The following is a 19,415-nucleotide window of genomic DNA, read 5'->3' on the forward strand; positions in this document are numbered from 1 at the left end:
AGTCACGTGAATGCTGCAAAATTGCCGAGCAGGTCACAGGTCACTCTGAGTCACGTAGTAGTCGCAGTGACAGTCATCGCTGGCGCTCCCGTCCTCACGGTGCGCCCGGCACTGTTTTTACTTAAACCGCCTGTGTGAACTCGGCACCCACAAGTCTCCGCAAACACAGGCCTGAGGAAGCGGAAACGGAAGGGCAGGAGACCCTCGAAAAACGCAGCTTCGAACTGAGCGGGTCCCCTTACTCGTGGAATTTTTTTCAGTGAATACTGTAAATATATTTTCTCAGGATTTTCTTAATAACATTTTCTCTAGCTTACTTTGTAGTATGAATATAGCATATAATACATATAACAAACAAAATATGTGTTACTCGACTGGTTATGTTATTGGTAAGGCCTATTAGTAGGCTATTATTTATAGTTAAGTTTTGGGAGAGTCAGAAGTTATATGTGGATTTTGGCTGCGCAGGGGTCAGCACCCCTAATCCCGTGTTGGAGGGGTAGCTGTAGATATAAAAAGAGGTCAGACGACGAGGACTTTTTAGACTCGAAGATGCAAGTTGGAGGGATGGTCATTAGAGAGTTTTATGCATTTGTCATCTCTGCCTCCTTGTTGGTGGCGGTTTGGTGGGTGTCCCACTCAGTGCTGCTCTGAGCAGAAGCATCCAAAGAGTTGGCCACCTGCCTCTTAGGTCACCGAACGTCTCCTTCACGTAGTCTCTTCAGGCAGACACATGAGTGCGCTCAGCGGTGGAGTGTAGTCCAAGTGTCCCTGCGGATGTTACATGTCCCTCTTCTTCTTCTCTAAGGTGTTTGTCTTTGGCACGGTCACAGAATGGCTGCATTTCTACAACAAGTGGCTGTACTGCTGCCTGTGGATTGTGAACGGCCTGCTGCAGTCCACTGGCTGGCCCTGTGTGGTCGCCGTCATGGGCAACTGGTTTGGGAAAGCTGGGTATGGCGCTTTTTTCCTCCCGAGTTTCTCTTTTTAAGTAGTTTTAATGTCAGATTCTTCAGACTTGTCAATTAACTCGATCCCTTCGGCACAAGCTGCATCCTCCCTCCCTTTTAGAAAGTTAGACTAGTTCCAGGGGTGCTTCACTTAAAGCGTGTTGGGAAGGGTGCAGACCTTGGCGATGAGCTGGCCCAGGCAGGCAGCGCGCGCCCGCCGTAGCCAGGTTTTGAGTGTGGCTCAGGCTGCGCGTCTCAGTGTTTCCCTCCCTCTCCCACTGGAGAGCGTAACTACCTCGTGTTCCATCCCATCACGTATCTTCTGTGGGTTTTGCCTTCCTTTCCCCTTTTTGAGACTTGGTGATCTCGTTTAATCTACTTACATTAAAGATAAGGACGCTGAAGCCAAAAGTGATCCACGGGACTTGCTGAGGTCACGTGACAAAGGGTTTACTAAGGTGCAGATGAAGAACGATAAACTCTGGGGCTTAGTTAAATTGGACATTTCCCCCTAAACCTTTAAGTCATTATTTAAATGTATTTGAGTTTGTGCGTGTGGTGTGGGCAGAGGACAGGCATCTGCTAAAGTATTTTCTAGGCCATCAGGAGGGAGAGCTGTACTTAATTTACAGGATGGACATAAGTTCAGATACCTAAAGACTTGGATTTGTTTTTTATCATCTTTTGTGATGCTCTGATTTGAGGAATATTATTAATTTGGATTTCTGTCATTTTTCATAAATATTGATGCATTATGAGATAGACATACATTTCATCATAATATTTTTTCCATTCATGATTTTTAAAAAATTATACAAAGGACACTTGTTTATCGTAGACAAACCAGATAACATAAATGAGCGAAGAGGGATAAAGGCAAAACCACCTGAAATCCTATCACTTAATTACTTTGGCATGCATCATTTTGAGATAATTCTTATTTGAGCTTTTGTAAATTAGATGACATTGGGTATTTGATAACAGTGACTGGGCAGGCTGACCTCTTTGTTATTTTTGTAGATCAGTTACAAAGAAAATAATTCAAGAAAGTTGTTACAGTTCCTTTTTGAAAGTAAGACAATTTGTTTTTAAACAAGTAATACCAGTAAGTGTTACATTGTTGATGCATTGCTTGAGACAGTGACTTTTCTTTTGGAGCATAACAATAAACTACAAAGTACCAATACAACTACTACAACTTAAAATCACAGTTATTTTCAGCCATTTTCTTATCAAAGCATGTTTTTGGCTAGCAAGTGTTATTCAGAGCTTGACCTCATGACTCTTTCCTCCAGGACCTTCTTGGTAGATTTTGTGTATTTTAGAGGATCGGGGCATTTTAGTACTGGGGAGAAGCATAGAGATTACCTCGTTCATATCATTTGTTTTCCAGGTGAAAAAAATTGGGGTCCAGGGGAATTAAGAGATCTCTTGAGGACATTGCCTGGAAAGCTCTTGCCTTGAATGAGCCGTGCCCCTGCTTCTGGTTGGCAGGGTCCGAGTTTGGTAAAACAGACGGAGGCTAGGCCCCACCATTACGAACTCTTGTGCAGCGCCAAGCCCTTTCCCGTATGGCACTGCCCTCCGTCTTTGGAGGAGTGCAGCGTTTCCCAGCAGAGAACTCGGAGCCTGCCTTCGCTGTGACTTGCTTGAGATTACACAGCTCGAAGTAGCGGCCCTCAGACTTTTGAACACACTTGATTTTTACTGTGCAGAGTTGCCTCCTTATTCATTTCTAAGACTCCTTCTGTCTTTAGGTTATAACAATGTTTAAAGAGCTAGAAAATCTAGACTGAACACAGTGTGTTATTAATATGTATCAAATAGATAAAATACAAATTTAAACTTTACAAAAATTAACTTTTCTTGACCCCTTTTCCTTCCACCAGCCTTACTGCCGTGGTCTGTGTTTAGAACTAACCATTTTTCTCCAGGACTGTTGGAAAAGCTCGCTTCCCTTCCACCAGGACCTTCTCCACCCATACATCCTTTTAAAACAGCTTTATTGAGGCATACAGTAAGCCGCCCATGTTTAAAATGTACCATTTGATGAGTTTTGGCATGCGCACACCCTTAAAACCATCATCACAGTTAAGATAATGGCCATATGCATCACCCCCAAAAGTTTCCTTAATGCCAATCAGTAATTCCTGCCTCCACCCCCCACCCCCCCAGACCACCCCGCCCTCCCGCTGCCATCTCCAGGCAACGGCTCTCTCACTTCAGATTCATTAGAATCTTCTAAAACTGCGTAAGTGGAATCATGCAGTATGCACTCTTCCCTGTTTGTCTTCTTTCACTCAGCATAATTAATTTGAGATCTAGTCACGTTATGCATTGATAGTCATTCCTTTTTATACCACAATTTGTGATCTCTTCACCTGTTAATGAATGGTTGGGTTGTTTTCAGTTTGGGGCTATTACAAATTAGGCTACTTTGAACATTCGTATATAAATTCTTGTATAGATAGATGTTTACATTTCCCTTGGACAAATATCTTGCAGTAGAATGGCTGGACCATGCGGTAGGTGTGTGTATGTCTGGCCATCTGGCATTCTCCCGAGTGGTTGTACCATTTTACATTCCCACCAGCAGAGTACAAGGGTTCTAGTTGCTATTCATCTTTGCCAACGCTTGGTATGCTCAGCCTCTTTTGAGTTCAGCTGTTCTAGGAGCTGTGTAGTGGTTTTAATTTGCATTTCCCTAATGGCTGATGATGTGGAGCATCTTTTCATGAGCTTATTTGCATCGTATATTTTGTATGTGAAGCATCTATCAAAATCTTTTGTCTTTTCAAAATTTTTTTGTTTTGAAAGGATTGTAGATAGATTCTTACTCTTTATTTTAGCTATTCATACTCTTTAACGTTTTATTACGTTGTCTATTTTCATGTTATTGAGTTTCGAGAGTTCTTTGTATTCCAGATACAAGTCTTTTATCAGATAAGTGATATGCAGATATTTTCACCTAATCAATGGCTTGTCTTTTTAAATTCTTTTCTTTTTAATTTTCTAAATAGGGTCTTTTGGTGAGCCCCAAATTAAACTTTAGTATAAAAAAATCTTACAGTTAGAAGAGACCTGATGTTTTGCCATTTGGATGTACTTAAAAAATCCTAAAATGGAATGTTGATTTTTTGTAACTTTGTTGTTTTGGTCATTTGTATTTGAGCTGTAAACGGAGCCCCTTCTGATTCTGTTCTCTTCTGTTTTCCATTTTAGGCGAGGAGTTGTTTTTGGTCTCTGGAGTGCCTGTGCTTCAGTGGGTAATATTTTGGGAGCATGTTTAGCTTCTTCTGTTCTGCAGTATGGTTATGAGGTAGGTATTTCTAGATTTTCTCAAGTACACGTGTGTGTATGTGTGTGTGTGTGTGTGTGTGTGTATTTCATACATGTATGAAACAATACTGTGGCCACTTAAAACTACCTCCAGCTGTGTCTGGGTGGGGCAAGGCCTATGTTAAACTTTTGACAAATTTAAACACCTAAAAACACGTTTCATGGAAAAATACCCAAGTCTAAAGACAAATAATCAATTTGGTAGAAGTATTGGCAACTCACGTTACAGAAAAAGAATGCCCACAAATTGATAAGAAAAAGACCGATACAAAAAGAAAGGTAAAAGATTTGAATGTGTAGTTGATGAAAAGGGATTAGAAGCGGCTCGTAAACATGAAAGGAAATTCCACTCCCCTCATAACCGCACCGTTCCCCTGATATTTATTGAGCTCCTCTAGGAGAGTAGATACTGGCCAAAAGGTACAAAAATCTCTGCCCTTATGGAGCTTAGGTGTTAGTTGGAGGAGAAATGCAAATTAAAGTTACACGTAAAAAAGAAACTACTCTGGATATTATTATTAGTAAAAATCCAAAAGTTTGATAACGTGTATATGAGGATGCGAAGAAATTGCAGCTGGGAAAGTAAATAACCCCTCTCGGGGTCAATATGGGACTGCCTGTCAAAATCGCAACTGCTCTGCCCGAACAGCCCCACCTCCAGGAGTTAACCCCACAGGTGGAATGTACTTCGGCACGCACAAAATGATAGATAGGTTAATTATTTCAGCATCGTTTGTCATAGGAAGACATCGATAGCGAATGACAACCGAAAGGGACTAGACTACGATACACCTATTCAGTGGAGTGCTGTGCACGTGTGAGAGATTGGGAGGCCCTGTACTGGTAGGGAAAGGCCCCGTTAGTGAAGAAAGCAAGGGTGTGAAACGGTGTGTATTGAATGACGCCATTTGTGACGTCAAAATGGGGGAAGAAGTAAAGAGTACACATTTGTGTTGGCTGTGTGTTTCTGAAGCAATCTCTGAAAAGTAAAAATGCAGTAACAGTGGTTACATGTTGGGAAAATGAGGCTTGAGTGGACGGGGAGAAGGGCTGGGAGCGAGAGTTCTTACTATATACACCTTCTACTTGTTCAAAAATGTAGACTGTCCGGCCATATCAGGCTCCATTCTCTGCAAGACGGTTCAGCTGCACAGCCTGGCTTTTGAGAGTCTTTAACCTTGATATCACTTTTCCAAATCAGCTTTGTGTTCCCTGTCATCTAGCGGAAGCCCTCCACGTCGACCACGAACATGGCTTTCGCTCTCATCCCCACTCTGTGTGCTTTTCCTTCCGTTCTACCCGGAAAGATGGTCAATTGCTTTGGTTTTCAGCTCTTCCTTAAAGCCTTGTGTAGCTACTTCATTCAGCCTCTTCAGCTGTATCCTTCTAAATTCCTATACATGTTTCTTGCTAGGACATTTGTTTAGTTACATGCTGTCTCGTGTTATTATTTTGTTTATTGTTTAATCCCCTCGACTGGGTAAAATATTTTCAAGTGCAGATACTCTGTCTCATGGGAGTCTGTGTGATGCAAAGAATGAGGTTTTGGGGGCTAGTCCTGATTTCACAATTGTAATATTACCACTCAGTGTGCAGAGGACCTTAATTCTCTCTGAGCTTCACAGAATGATTGGGAAAACGAATGCAGAAACACCAGCGGAACACAGCGCAGTCCCTGGCGCAGGCTGAGCACGCGGGCCCAGCCCTTACCCCCCATCCCTCGCCCCCCACCTCCCCCACGTGTGCCTCTGATAAGTGTCCCAGATGCGTAAGGAGTACCTTCCCTCTCTCCTCCAGTACGCCTTTCTGGTGACGGCAGCGGTGCAATTTGCTGGTGGCATCGTCATCTTCTTTGGACTCCTGGTGTCACCGGAAGAAATCGGTGAGGACAAGCTGTCTCATCTATTCAGAACGTCTTACTGTTAACGGGCGAAGGGAATCTTGAGGCCAGGGCAGCCAGTTTCTTTTCTCGTAGGAGAACTAACTGCGAGCTGCTTTCAGTGAGTTAAGGAGCAGGATTGCTGCCTGTGCCCTGTGTCCAGCTAAGCCTGGCACAGCTGCACATGTTTGCGGGGACTGAGGCTCACCTTTTATGGATCCAGGGAAAGCTCATCGTTTGGAAATGAGTTTTATAATAGAGACACTGCACTGTTAGAGATCAGCATGGCTCTGTTTCTAATTTCATTTCTTGAGACGGACTTCTTTCCCTTCACAAAAAATAATTTAGTGGGATACTTATCTGTGGTTAAACACAATATGTACGAGCGCAACCGCAGAAGCAAATAGATGTACAGTTCTATCCTCTGAATATTAAAGAGACGTGTCAGTTTCATAGTATGTAATTGATTTTTTTGTTGTTGTTTCTTTTTGTATATAAGAGGGTGTGTGATTTAGTTGAGGAAGCATTGCTTTGAAGCCAGATAAAGTAGAATTAGCGTCTTGGGTTTGTTGCCATGTGACCTTAATTGACTTTAGTTGACCTTGGCCGCTGAACCTTGTCGCTGCTTCTATAAAATGCAAAGAAAAGTAATATTGCCCCCATACGTAATGATAACACGCAGAGCACTTAGCACAATGCCAGGCATCTCGAAGGCACTTCATAAATGGTGGCCGTTATTGTCGTTTTAGGTCTCTCAGGTGTCGAGGCCGAAGAAAATTTTGAAGAAGACTCACACAGGCCGTTAATTAGTGATGCTGAAAACGAAGATGAGTATGAGCCTAATTATTCAGTCCAAGAAGGCAGGGTTGTCACCCACGTCAAGGCAATAAGCTTTTACCAGGCTTGCTGCCTCCCCGGAGTCGTGCCGGTAAGGGTCGCCCAGCTCTCACCCCAGCCAGAGACACGCGGTCGCCTGGAGGTTAACTCTGCCTGAGATACAGCATCCTTGACACTTTATTTTAGAAACATAGATTCAGAAGAATATCGCCATGCCCCTCGGCTTATTTTCATATCGGTACTCCTGGAAATTTTATCTGATATCTAATGCAGGGGTCGGCACACCTTTTCTGTGAAAGGCCAGATAGTAAATGTTTTTAGCTTTGGGTGGGCATGGGGGACGTACAGTCTCTGCCGTAAAGACTTAACTCTAGGGCAAAAGAAAGCAGGGACAACGGGGAACGAAAGGGCATGGCAAGATTTGGCCCCGAGCCCTAGTTTGCTGGCCCTGACAGCCTTTGGGTAAGAAGACAAAGTTGCTATTTTTAAATATGTGCTTTTTGGCCTGTTGCAGTATTATAGAATTGTATGCTGCCCAAGAAGCGTTTTGAATGAGTTTTATTTGCAGATATTCTTAATCTAGGAGGAATGGTATTTGCCCTTTTATTACAAGATCCAGAGCAGAACACTCCACACTATTTCCTGGTAACGCATTCCAGTGTTTCCACAGCCTGTACAGCCAGGAGATCGTTCTGACGTCTAAACTAAATCCCTTCTGCAGTTTTTCTGTCTCGATGTTTCGGGCGCTCTAGCACGGGAGTGGGAGTTAAGAGGCCTAGGCTGTGTGTCCAGCTTACCCACTCACTCTCTGTGAGGCCTGGGGTAAGTCACTCAGCCCGGCCTTGTGTCTCAGTTCCCCGCCCCAGGGAACAGGAAGTGTGCCAATCTTCCCTGGGGTCTAGGACGCCGGGTTATTGTATCGTGAACACGCACCTGTTTTTGTTTATTGTTTAGTGGTGCTTTTTCTGTACGGAACCCCTGAGCTAGACTCAGAGTCTGCAGGATGTCGTTTTTCATACTTGTCAGTTCCCTTCTGCCTGCGCCCCCAAGCTAACCGAGAGAGCTCACATTTGCAGACAGTTAAGTCTGACTTAAAATGTAAGTTCCCACAATTCTTTAACCAAAAGATGATATGTAATACAAGAGAAATGCGAGTTCCTTCAGGCCTGTTCTTATGCTAATGATTAGTATTTTTTTAACTAGTTATTCAAATACTCAGCCGGTAATAGTTTAATTTCCGAGACAGAACTTAAATTTGTTGTGACTAAATACGGATTCTTTTGCTATTCCTTGGCTTTTCACAAGCTCTATTGTTCCCTGCCATGGGCAGCGATGTTGAGGACATCTGGTCAGTTCCTTTGTCTTTGTAGCAGGCTGTCTGGACAGAATGCACTCCTGGTGGGGACTTGGCTCTCGGGGGGGGGGGGGGGGGGGGGGGGGGGGGGGGGCGCTGGCTGCTGCCCAGCCAGGAAGGCTGTTCTAAAACAAGTGATACCTAGGGAATAACTGGCAGCTCCAGGGAGAAGAATATAGTAGCCAGACACCCTTTGAAGTCAGCCTCTCTGTTCCTCCCCTTTTTCCTTTGATGCTAAATGTCAGGATTTCCTGGTAATAATGTGTTGAATGTAGGAGTCTTAGTACCACTGCTGTCTTAAGGCAGCTGCGACTTTCATTCCTCCAAGTAGAGGCACAAGGCCCGAGACAACCGTGTTCTTTCATTTTTTGACTCACCAGAGGAACTCTTTGTATTTCCGCTGGATGTGGGAATGTAAAGCTACTGACAACTATAAATCTGAAAGTAGTTTTAATCTCAATGCTTTTCTTAGATCCCGAAACCCTAGTTTAGTCCTCTTGCTCTCCATCGTTCTTAATATTAACTTTGCAGGACGTAGAAGGACCGAAATAGTTTGGTTGCTTGCTCTAAAACCCGTGACGTTTACTGGATTCATTTGCTCATGGTTAATGCTAGGTAGCGGCATGAACACTTTCTGTCTTTGTTTAGAGAAAGAAATACGACTGTGTGCCCTGCCTTATATAAAGGTTCAAAACACTGGTTTGCTTCTCCCAGAGAACTGAAAGGAGAAGAAACTGAAGACAGTTAGGAAATGGGCCTGTGTGTTTTCTATCCCAAAGGCCTACTGTACACGCCTTTCTAGAAGCTAATGGGGGTAAAGGGAAGAGGGAGACGGGGTAGAGTCAGGCAAATGGGAATGTGTAGAAATGTTTAATTTTACAATCAGGTACTATTGTTCGTCCCAAACGCCCCTATTTTGTTATGCTTTTGAATTCCATTAAAAATTGTGGTCATGCTGTGCTATTTGTTCTTTATTGACGGTTGACTGTCCTCCTTGTAGTACTCTGTGGCCTACGCCTGCTTGAAGTTAGTCAATTACTCCTTCTTCTTCTGGTTGCCCTTTTACCTGAGTAACAACTTCGGGTGGAAGGAGGCTGACGCCGACAAGCTGTCCATTTGGTACGATGTTGGAGGAATTATAGGTAATGCCTGTGATGCATCTTTCTCTATAATAAAGAGTCACTAGTCATCTTTTACTGGGTCGTGAAATCTGGCATCATTTAATGTTTTATTACTTATTCCACAACCATTTTTCCTAAACTGTCCTGCCAGTAAATAGCCAAACTCTTAAAAAAAATAAAAATAAAAGTTCGTAGGAAAAACAGCCCGCGGCGGCCCTGTGATTTATGGGGCTCTTTTTCCGCAGTCCTTTGTTGATGGATCACTTCTTTTGTCTTGGGATGTTTACCTCCTTGGTCTTTTACTGTAATCCTTTAGTACTCTTTCAGTAATACCTTAGTTCTAGAGCTAAATGTACGTCAGATTCAAGTCGGAAAGGGAATGTGTTCATTTTATCTACCTTTCACCTTTGCCACCACCCTCAGCCGAAGGGAAAATATTAGCTTAGTGTATAGATTGTCAGATCACAAAGGCAGGAGTAACGGCAGGGAGTGTGAGTATTTTGTAATTGCTTTGTATGTAGCAGATTTTAAAGGTGACTTTTTGTTATAGTTGGAATGATAAATAAGAAGTGAGAAACTTTTAAATAAGACACAGAATGCATTTAAGTGGGTGTGACTTACATGGCTAGGACAAAACCTTAATACCCTTTCTGTAATATTTACATTTAGAACTGTGGTAAGACTAAACTGCCCTGAGCCCATGAAAGCACTCGATGTGTCCCTAGGTGATGTGCTATTATTGCATTTGACCTTGTCTGCCCTATTCTTAGATCCAGAGCCAAAGGTGAGGTTGTCGCCTTTAGAACTGACTGTACTTCTGTGTCCTCCTGTGTGGAGAGGATCGGTCAGATGTCTCATAGCCCCTAGAACACAAAATGCGACTGTATCTAGATGTAACCATGTTGCTTGAAAGAGTCACATTACCTCTTTTTAAACATCCTGACCTGTTAGTTATTTCTAAACCATAATTGCCGCATTTAATTTTAGTGAATTATTTATTGGTTGCTACTAATAGCCTGTGAGGCATGTCCTTAATTAATCATATTTATAAATAGAAAGCAGAAAAATCAGAAAAAGCCACCACAGCTGGTTTGAGAAGGGAAAACAGCAAGGGACAGTCGGTGGTTTTGATGATTCTTCTTTTTCCTTAATTTGGCATCTGGTTTGTGGCGTCCTAGTCCAGTCGGACCTCACGATGATTAACAAACAGGTAATCTTCCTAAAAGGACATTATGGAGGAAACGCCCGAGGAGAGTAGCCATCTTTTTGGATAGACCCGCGTTAGGACCGTGTTAGCAGGTAGAGCGTACGTGATGAGCAGGTTTCAGGAAAGTGAGCTAACTGATAAATGATTGATTGTGACGTGCCCTTTGTGCTTAAAGGGGGAACTCTGCAAGGCTTCATCTCTGACGTACTACAGAAGAGAGCACCAGTTTTAGCTCTAAGCCTGCTTCTGGCAATTGGCTCCCTCGTTGGATACAGTCGTGAGTATTCGCTTGCAATTCAGCTGTTTTCCTGATCTTTTAAGACTAAGGCATTTGCCCCATGTCAGCCCCGTGTCAATGGTCAACCTGGGGGAGATCCTTGAGACTAGCTACAGAGGCATGATAGGGGACCTTTGTGTTGTCCTGCAGCCGCCTGGTGGAAGTATCATCACATCATTTCATTTGTGTCGGGGAGGAAACCGGCATCTCTTCTGCTCTGCTGGTTTGTTTAAAAGCTTGCTTGGGAGTGTGTATGCTTTGTTTGAGGGTAGGCTCCAGAGGGACAGCATTAGAGCCAATAAAACAATAAAAGGGAGACGGTTTCAAAAGAGGAAAGATGTAATTAGTAGGTTTGGTATATGTCCCTTCGGATGAGATGGGAGTAGAGTTCTTCTGTAGCTTTTAGAAGCCTCATTAGCTCGAGCTCCAGCAAGAGGCAGACATGACAAATAAAAGTTGGAGGAGGCCGTGAAAGAGGCGCATCCCTTTGTTGTCCCGAGGCGTGATCTGTGAGGTCACAGAGATCCAGATCTTTGTGGACCGTTCGTTCGGTGGAGGCACAGGTAATGGGCTTTTAAAGTCAGCATGCTGTTTCTGTGTTTCCTCCAGGTTCTCCGAACGATAAGTCCATTAACGCACTTCTGATGGCCGTGACAGGTACGTGTCTGGCCCCATTTCATTGCACTATTTCCTCTATGAGGAAAAAGGAAAAGGGAAACCGATTTCTCCCTTAGTTCGAGTTACACTAAAACCTCAAGTACAGAGACCTGCAAGAGTAAAAGGAAAGACGCCTCCTCCAAATTCTGTTTCTCCGCTCGCATGTGACGACCTCAGCCCCATCGTTACAGACTCAGCCCCCGTTGACAGAGCTTTCCTAACACCTGATTGCTGTCCCAGTTTCTCATGTCACGTCCGAAAGCGGCTTCAGAAGATGCCACGTTGGAGGCCCGTTCACCAGCTTTTAAAAGTCCCGTGGAGCCAGTTTTCCCTGCCATGTTGGGGTCGGGCAGGAATGCGTCACTTCAGCCCCGGGAGAAACAATCGCGCGCACTTAAGGGCCATGTTATAGATAGAACCTTATTTTTAAACTTCAGATCACACTTGGCACAGTGAGAGCTGCTCGTGCTCCACGAGGCTCATGGCGCCGACTCCAGCCCTGCGAGCGGATCCACACGGGCCAGCTCGCTCGGTCCTTGGACAGCCTGCCCAAGAGCGGCGGCAGATAGAAAGAGCCACCTGCACTGTCTAAATAGCTTTTTCTCTTCCCTCTCTTTTCCGATTTATTCGGTCGAATTTGGTAGTCAAATGCTCTGTGATGCACCTCTCCCATAATAGAATTTGACAAGCTAGTGTAATTAGTTATTAATGAATTCACACTTCACAGGATTAGAGGGTCTGTGTGTTCACTGTGTTTTTTGATATCTTTGGTTTCTGTAAAATATACCAGACTGCCACGTAGTTCAAGAAGGGATTTCAGAAAAGTGGATGATAGCGAGATTGAAGATGGTCCTATCGGAGGGAATTTCCATTGCCACTGGTTATTTTTTTCCCTTTTTTGGTGTCTCTCCAACATACTGATTAAAATCGTGGGATAAGAGTCTGTCCTAGTCAATAGATGCTTAGTGGTGTTATGAATAGCGTCTTAATGAAAACCTGTTCTGTTTGTGACTTCAGGATTTTTTATCGGTGGACCTTCTAACATGATTAGCTCTGCTATTTCTGCGGACCTGGGTCGCCAGGATCTGGTCCAAGGGAGCAGTGAGGCTTTGGCGACCGTCACGGGGATCGTGGACGGGACTGGGAGCATTGGAGCTGCGGTGGGCCAGGTGAGAGGGCAGGAGAGGGGTTGACGGCGAGTGCCCAGCGGTCCTTCCCCGGTGGCCGCAGTAGGTGGCACTCTTGTGCTGCAGGACACTGCCCAGAAGCCTGGGGCTTGTCAGTCTTCTCCGAGGTCCGGCAAATGTGACCTCGCATGGAAGGCCCCTCTGCATTTTTTAGTTTCTTCTTTCCACTTTTGCTTCCCGATTCTTCCTGTCTGGATATAAGCTGACACCTCATCAGACCCTTCGGTCCCAGCGCCACGCCCGGCTTCCCGGCCTGAACTTGGGCCACTCTGGGCGCCACGAGACACGTGCTTCTCATTATCCCGCCCTGACATGTAAACCCTGCCACACACACACACGCGCGTAGACGCTCGTCACCTGGGTCCCCACCAGACGTGTCCGTGGACTCCGCAGCTGCTCCGCGTCGCTGTCTCAGCTTCCTACAACTGTGTCTTAAGTGGCAGTTTATAAACATCTCATAGCAGAGTCGTCTGGGCTGGCCATTAAAGTGCAGGCCACTAAGCGTCCTACAGGCTCGCTGAGGTAGGGCCTGGGGTCTCCAGTGCCACAGGCCGTCCCGGGGATGAAGCTTGAGACCTCCTCTGGCTTCCTGTTGTCTGAGGTGTGAAACCTTAAGCTTGGTGACTCAGTATCCAGAGCTCTTATCAGCCCTTCACTCGCCCTGAGTAACTTTGTGGCTCCCACCTCGTTTGGATTTCCCAAGAAAAAGAGGCGGTTTTCCTCCAGGTTTCCATAGCAGTCGGCGCGAACCTCTCATAGAACACTGGTCACGGTGCGTCGCCTTCACTGGCTTGTTTATCTGTCCACTGTGCCGGACTCCGCATCCCTTGGAACAGGAACTCTCGGTGTCTTCTTCCTCTTCGCGTTCCCAGTGCTGAGTATGTTTTGACAAATAGCGGGAGCTGCATGGGATGAAATTGCAGCATCTGCCTAAGAGAAGCGAGAACACGTGTCCACGTAAACACTGGTACACAGATGCTCGTAACTGGATTTATTCGTAGCAGCTAAAAGGTGGGAACAGTCTGAATGCCCGTCAATTGGCGAAGGGATAAACAAAACGGATATTCAGATAATTGACTATTTTATTTGGCAGTCGAAGAGGAAGGAAGGGTCGATAGATGCAATAACCTCAGAAATGCCATGCTAAGCGAAAGAAGCCAGTTACAAAGACCACGTGTTGTGTGTGATTTCATTCATACGAAGTATCCAGAAAGGCAGATGTATAGGGGAAGAAATTAGGTTAGTGGTGGCCCCGGTTGTGTGGCTCTGGGGAGTGACTAGTAGTGGGTACGAGGTTTCTTTGGAGGGCGATGAAAATGGTCTAAGATTAGATCATGACAGTCACGTAACTCTGAGTATACTAAAAACCGCCGAGCTGTATACTTTAAGTGGGTGAACTTATGTACATCGTACAACAGGGAAGCTGTTTAAATGGACGATAAAGTAGCGGTCAGAGTTTGGAAGGCCGCTGTGTTCCCTTTATTGCGTGGCTAGACCTCTGCTTTTTTGCTTTCCATGTGTTCTAGGCTAAATCACTCAATTGCTCTGCTTTAATTTCTTCCGCTTTTGAATTTCACTAGTAATGGAATCGAAGAACATGGTTAAACTCTCACATTTATGGTTAATTGATTTTGACAAGGATGCCAAGACCAGTCACTGGGGAAATAATGGTGTTTCTACACCAGTGGTGCTGGGAAAAATGGATGCACACATGTAAAAGGATGAATTTGGACCCTTACCCTACACCGTGCATAAAAATTAACTCAAAATGAATTAAACACCTAACTTTAAGAGCTAAATCTATAAACCTTTTAGAAGAAAATAGGAACGAATTGTCATGACAAATACATACAGATGTCTGGTAAGCACTTGAAAAGATTTTCAACATTTGTCATTGTTAGGGAAATGCAAATCAAAAACACAATGAGATGCCACTTTACACCTGTTAGAGTGGCTGTAATTAAAAAGACAAAAACAGAAAATAAGTATTATTGAGAATAGAGAAATTGGAATTCTCATACATTGCTGATGGGATTGTAAAGTGGTGCCATTGTTCTGGAAAACACTCTGATGGTTCCTCAAAATGTTGAACATTAGAATCACCATAGGACCTGGTGTTTTCACTCCTAGGTATATATCCCCAAAGAATGAAAACAGGAACACAGGTATTTTTAAGCCACTGTTCATTGTGGCATTATTCGTAGTAGCCAAAAGGTGGAAAAAACTCAAACATCCGTAGATAAATAGTTAAACAAAAGGTGGTATATCTATATAATGGAATAATACTCGGCCGCGAAAAGGAATGACACTTTGGTACATAGTACAACATGGTTGGACCTTAAAAACATGCTCAATGAAATAAGCCAAGGCACAAAAAGACACATAGATGTGATCGCACTTAGCATGAAACATCTAGAACAGCAAACTCAGACAGAAAGCAGATTCGAGGTTTCCAGAGGCTGGAGAGAGGGACGAAGGGGTTACTCGTGGGTTCCGAGGTTCTGTTTGAAGTGGTGAAAAATTTTGGAAATAGATGGTGATGATGGTTGTGCAACATTGTACATGTATTTGATGCTGCCGAGATGTACACTGAAAAATGGTTAAAATAGCAAATTTTCTGTCACATATTTTACCATGATAAAAGAAAATGATTTACATGCTATTAGATCTTTTTCAGTAATTGAAAGTAAAGTATACTTAAAAGACAAACTATTTTCGAAGGCATCAACTGTAGTACCTTTCCTTGGAAGAAAGAATGAGTAAACGGCAGTGACTTGAGTACGTTCATCTTCCTCTCTTAATATCAAAGTGAATAGAAACAAGCCTTCTGGACTCGTGTCTCCTGTTATGCAGTTTTTGTACTTGGACTCTGCCAGCTTACAAAACGAAGGCCATTAATAAAGCTTAAGTAGGAACGTGTATGTGAGAGGGCTTTGTAAACTGCAGAACGTTGTACAAACCCTAACTCCTTTATTTTCTAGGAGGGCCGTGTTTAGTCTGCTATTCAGCTACTTCATTTTATTAATTTGTAAAAGATTATATTGTAATTTCTTTTTCTCCCTTTTAGTATTTAGTGTCTTTGATCCAGGACAACCTAGGATGGATGTGGGTTTTCTACTTTTTCATTCTCATGGTAAGTGTGTGCTTCCTCCCAACCCCCACCACCTTTTTTTAACTAGTAGGTTTTCTTCTTAATTTAGTTGAAAGCATTTACTTAAGTCACTCCTTAACCCAGCAAAATTGCCGATTGCTGTTAAAGACCCTTTTGTGAAAAGTAACATTTAGTCTAAAAGACACATTCTTTTTTCAAGGAGGGAGGGACCCTTAGTTTGCCCTTGACCTGAGTCTAATGAGTATTGTCATTTATGATGACAGAAAAAATGATAAGGGACTTATTTAAAGTATTACCAACTATTAATCAGTGTACTCTTCTGGGGTATTCTGTATATGCTAAATATAATTTGGGAATTCTGAAGGAAATTACAGTGCACGCCAAAGCATGCAGGGTTAAAAAAGAGACATGGGTATAATTAACACTGGGGTGTGCAGGTTCTGAAATGAACCTTGAGTGTCTTGAGAAAACAGTCTTGGCTGGAATTTCGTACTTTCTGGGAAACAGGCAGTATAAAATAAGGCCTTGTGCTTTTGAAAGTTCTCTGTCGAATAAGCATGTGACATACTCTTTCCCATGATTGGTGAGGTGGTGCTCAAGACTCGGCTGACTCTGGTGACAGCTTCATCCACCAGGGGAAGCATTCAGGGTCCTGTCCCTAAATCTGGGGCATCCTAATCAGAGGCAGCCTCAGTCATCCCAAGGCCAGACACTGCTGTCTTGCTCAAGGAGTCGTGGGCTAGTTCGGCACCCGGAGTCCCCTCGTGTGGCCTTCAGGCTTCTGTCCTCTGCTGTCACAAAGGAGCCTTCTGCCTAACTGCCTCCTAGCTTCTAAAGACGGAGTCATGTAACTCTGTGTTCTACTTCTGACATCGTGCTGAGTCGAGGGAACTATCTCCTGATGAACCTGCTGTTACGATCATACTAGAAATTGTAACAGAAAGAAACTGGATCTTTTATAAGAAGCACCAGGATCAATTTTCTGTTCCACTGCTAGTGAATTATTTAATTTGTGTAACACAGTTCTTCATTTTTTTTTTCGAGACTATAATGTAACAATATTTTGTAATATTAACTGTAATTTTCAAAATCATTGTCTAATTCACCGAAGATGAGCATTATCTTTGTATGAAGTCAAAATGAATGTGATTGTCCAAATTCATTATTGTTTTCAAAACATGATGTTCCAACAGAATTAATTAAATTGCGACTGCACATTTAATGCCTTTTTTCTCTTTGCAGACAAGTTGTACAATTTTGTTTATTTCACCATTATTAGTGAGGGAAATACGCTCCCTCGTTCAAAGACGACAAGCCCACATACTGAGTGAGTGACTGGCGCCCACGGAAGAACGAGATTAATAGGAGACACAACAGGACTATTAGCGCTTTTAATTCATCCTACTTTGGGGTAGTCTTAAGAGCGCCAACGTGACCTCAGATTGCCCAGCCTCTTTCAACAGTCTCAGCCACCTGAGATGCTGACCAGAGTGAAGGCCGGGCTGTTTTGCTACACTACAGAAATTACTGCCGATGATTTTTATTGTTGTTCCATGATTGTACGAATGGCCTGTGACTCTGCCAGTGTCTTTCTGGCCTGTTGAGGTTTTTCCCTTTAACCTTAAATGCCCTGTTGGACTTGGACCCTTGTTCTCCAGCCTGGAGAGCTGAGTGACCACGAGGCAGTCATGCATGTTTATGTCAAGGACAGGCTCCACAAATAGAAAGGTTTGTTGCATTTTGTTTTGGTAATGCATTTGCAGAGAGCGGCTCATCTTTGAAGCACCAAATCCTGATAAAAGTGCTCAAGCTGGATCCAGCGTAAGCCTGCCTTGGACCACGAATGTCTGTGTGAACAGTGATGGGACAAATCACACCACGTGCCAGTTGGCTTAGTCACTCTGTGTCCTAGCTAAAGTCAGCTCCAGAAGCAGAGATATCTTCAAATGACTGTCAGCTTGTTCTCCTCCATCTTCATTCAGAATTAACTTTGACTCCTGGAAGTACTTAGTCATCCTTTCAAGGACCATGAGGTCTATCAGTCGTCACGAACATTCCAACATATAATCCACGGCTGAAGTACTCAAGCCCAGACGTGCTGTCTGGGGTGTTTAGGATCCACTAGGAAGCTAATCTGTGCAGCCTTTTTTTCAGAGGATTGGTTTGTCCAAACCGGGTTTCTTGACTTACCTCAGCAGAAGACTAGAATTCAAGAAGAAAGGAAGGACCTTTCGTCCTAGTAGGCATCAGATGTGTGACATTGAATCATGCTAATGGATTACTAGGGCCCAAGAGGTATCTACGTATCTCTTCTTTAGAAGTTGGTAGAGTATGTGTCTTCGAGGCTATGAATTCTGTACTAATTATCTATATTTTAAGGTCGTTCTGTATATATATATTTTAAATTATGTAAGCAAACTAGGGGGAAAGTGTGCAATTTTGAGGACTGCCTAATTTACATTGGGTTAGGGAATATTTTTCAACCTCCTGTTTTTATACTCTGAAATGTGGTATGTTTGTGAACCTGTTATATTATTTAATCAAGCAGACTTCCAATCACTTAATTGCTCATTACTGACAAAAAGGGAAAATCTGAAACACAGGAAGGGGAAATAAACTGACTTTTATAATAAATGTCTGTCCATCTGGTTATTTAAATATCCATGCTGAGCTCTGCCTTTTGGAAAGTGATTCACACCTCACCGTTTCCTGCGATCAAGCGCTCCCTGGGGACCCTCCGCCGGCCCATGGCGCTGCCAGGTCGCCCAGCTCCCATCCTAGGTGCTGGGCTGGCTCCGTTTCTCTTCCGCTCTGAGGAAGCCATCCCTTCTTTTCTGTGTGAGAGCATGCTAAGTTTGGATGAGGAGCCTCATGGTAATTTCAGAATTGTCTGTGGATGAACCCCGTTTGGATTACTTAACTGAGAGATTTTCCTCTCACCCCGTATGGTCAGTATGGTCTCATCTTTGCATCCCAAACACCAACCACGGTTTTCTTACCCAGTTTAAACCCGACCTCTCGATAGCCCCCTCTCTGTACCTGGAGTGAAATTATAAATACAATAATTGCTCAGCCCTGAATGAAATCATATATTGCTCTATCAATATACTTATTGCTGTGGTTCTGACAGTCTACATAGGAATTAGTTTTAAAGAACGCCTAAGAGGTTCCTTTCTTACTGATTTTTTTTTTTTCCCTTGAAGAAAAGGCTGCTGCGAGGCTAATTTGGAAATGAAATGGCCGCTTCGACAGCTCCATCTCTGATGCCCACTCGGTTGAGATAAAGTACTCCGGCCTGTCTTTTCTCCTTTGGTGCAGTTTCAGAGGAAGAAAGGCCCCTCCCGCTTCCTGCTTATTCTGTCCCTTCCTGCCTCCTGGAGGACGGGTCCCACAGTCAGTACTGATGCAAGAATGCCCAAGGGCCCTGGGCGTGCATCTTGAAGTTCAGCGGGATGGGAGAAACGAGACGCTCGCATCCACTCCTTCCCCTCTGTA

At 43.8% G+C, this 19,415-nt stretch overlaps 1 protein-coding gene across 5 annotated transcripts in view; it reads left to right on the forward strand.

Moving 5' to 3' along the window:
- The window catches only part of SLC37A3 (solute carrier family 37 member 3), a 40,077-nt gene extending 21,523 nt beyond the window's left edge, over positions 1–18,554 (forward strand). For all 5 annotated transcript variants that reach the window (XM_016161902.2, XM_016161904.2, XM_016161903.2 and 2 more), the window contains 10 exons: positions 809–954; positions 4,173–4,269; positions 6,087–6,171; positions 6,918–7,096; positions 9,360–9,501; positions 10,863–10,964; positions 11,574–11,621; positions 12,639–12,790; positions 15,876–15,941; positions 17,163–18,554. In XM_016161902.2, the coding sequence (XP_016017388.2) occupies positions 809–954; positions 4,173–4,269; positions 6,087–6,171; positions 6,918–7,096; positions 9,360–9,501; positions 10,863–10,964; positions 11,574–11,621; positions 12,639–12,790; positions 15,876–15,941; positions 17,163–17,255 (1,110 nt within the window). In that variant the 3' untranslated portion in view covers positions 17,256–18,554. The remainder of the gene's footprint in view (positions 1–808; positions 955–4,172; positions 4,270–6,086; positions 6,172–6,917; positions 7,097–9,359; positions 9,502–10,862; positions 10,965–11,573; positions 11,622–12,638; positions 12,791–15,875; positions 15,942–17,162) is intronic.
- The last annotated feature ends 861 nt before the right edge of the window (positions 18,555–19,415 follow it).

The sequence above is a fragment of the Rousettus aegyptiacus genome, unplaced genomic scaffold, assembly GCF_014176215.1.
Source record: "Rousettus aegyptiacus isolate mRouAeg1 unplaced genomic scaffold, mRouAeg1.p scaffold_m13_p_13, whole genome shotgun sequence".
Lineage (NCBI taxonomy): Eukaryota > Metazoa > Chordata > Mammalia > Chiroptera > Pteropodidae > Rousettus > Rousettus aegyptiacus.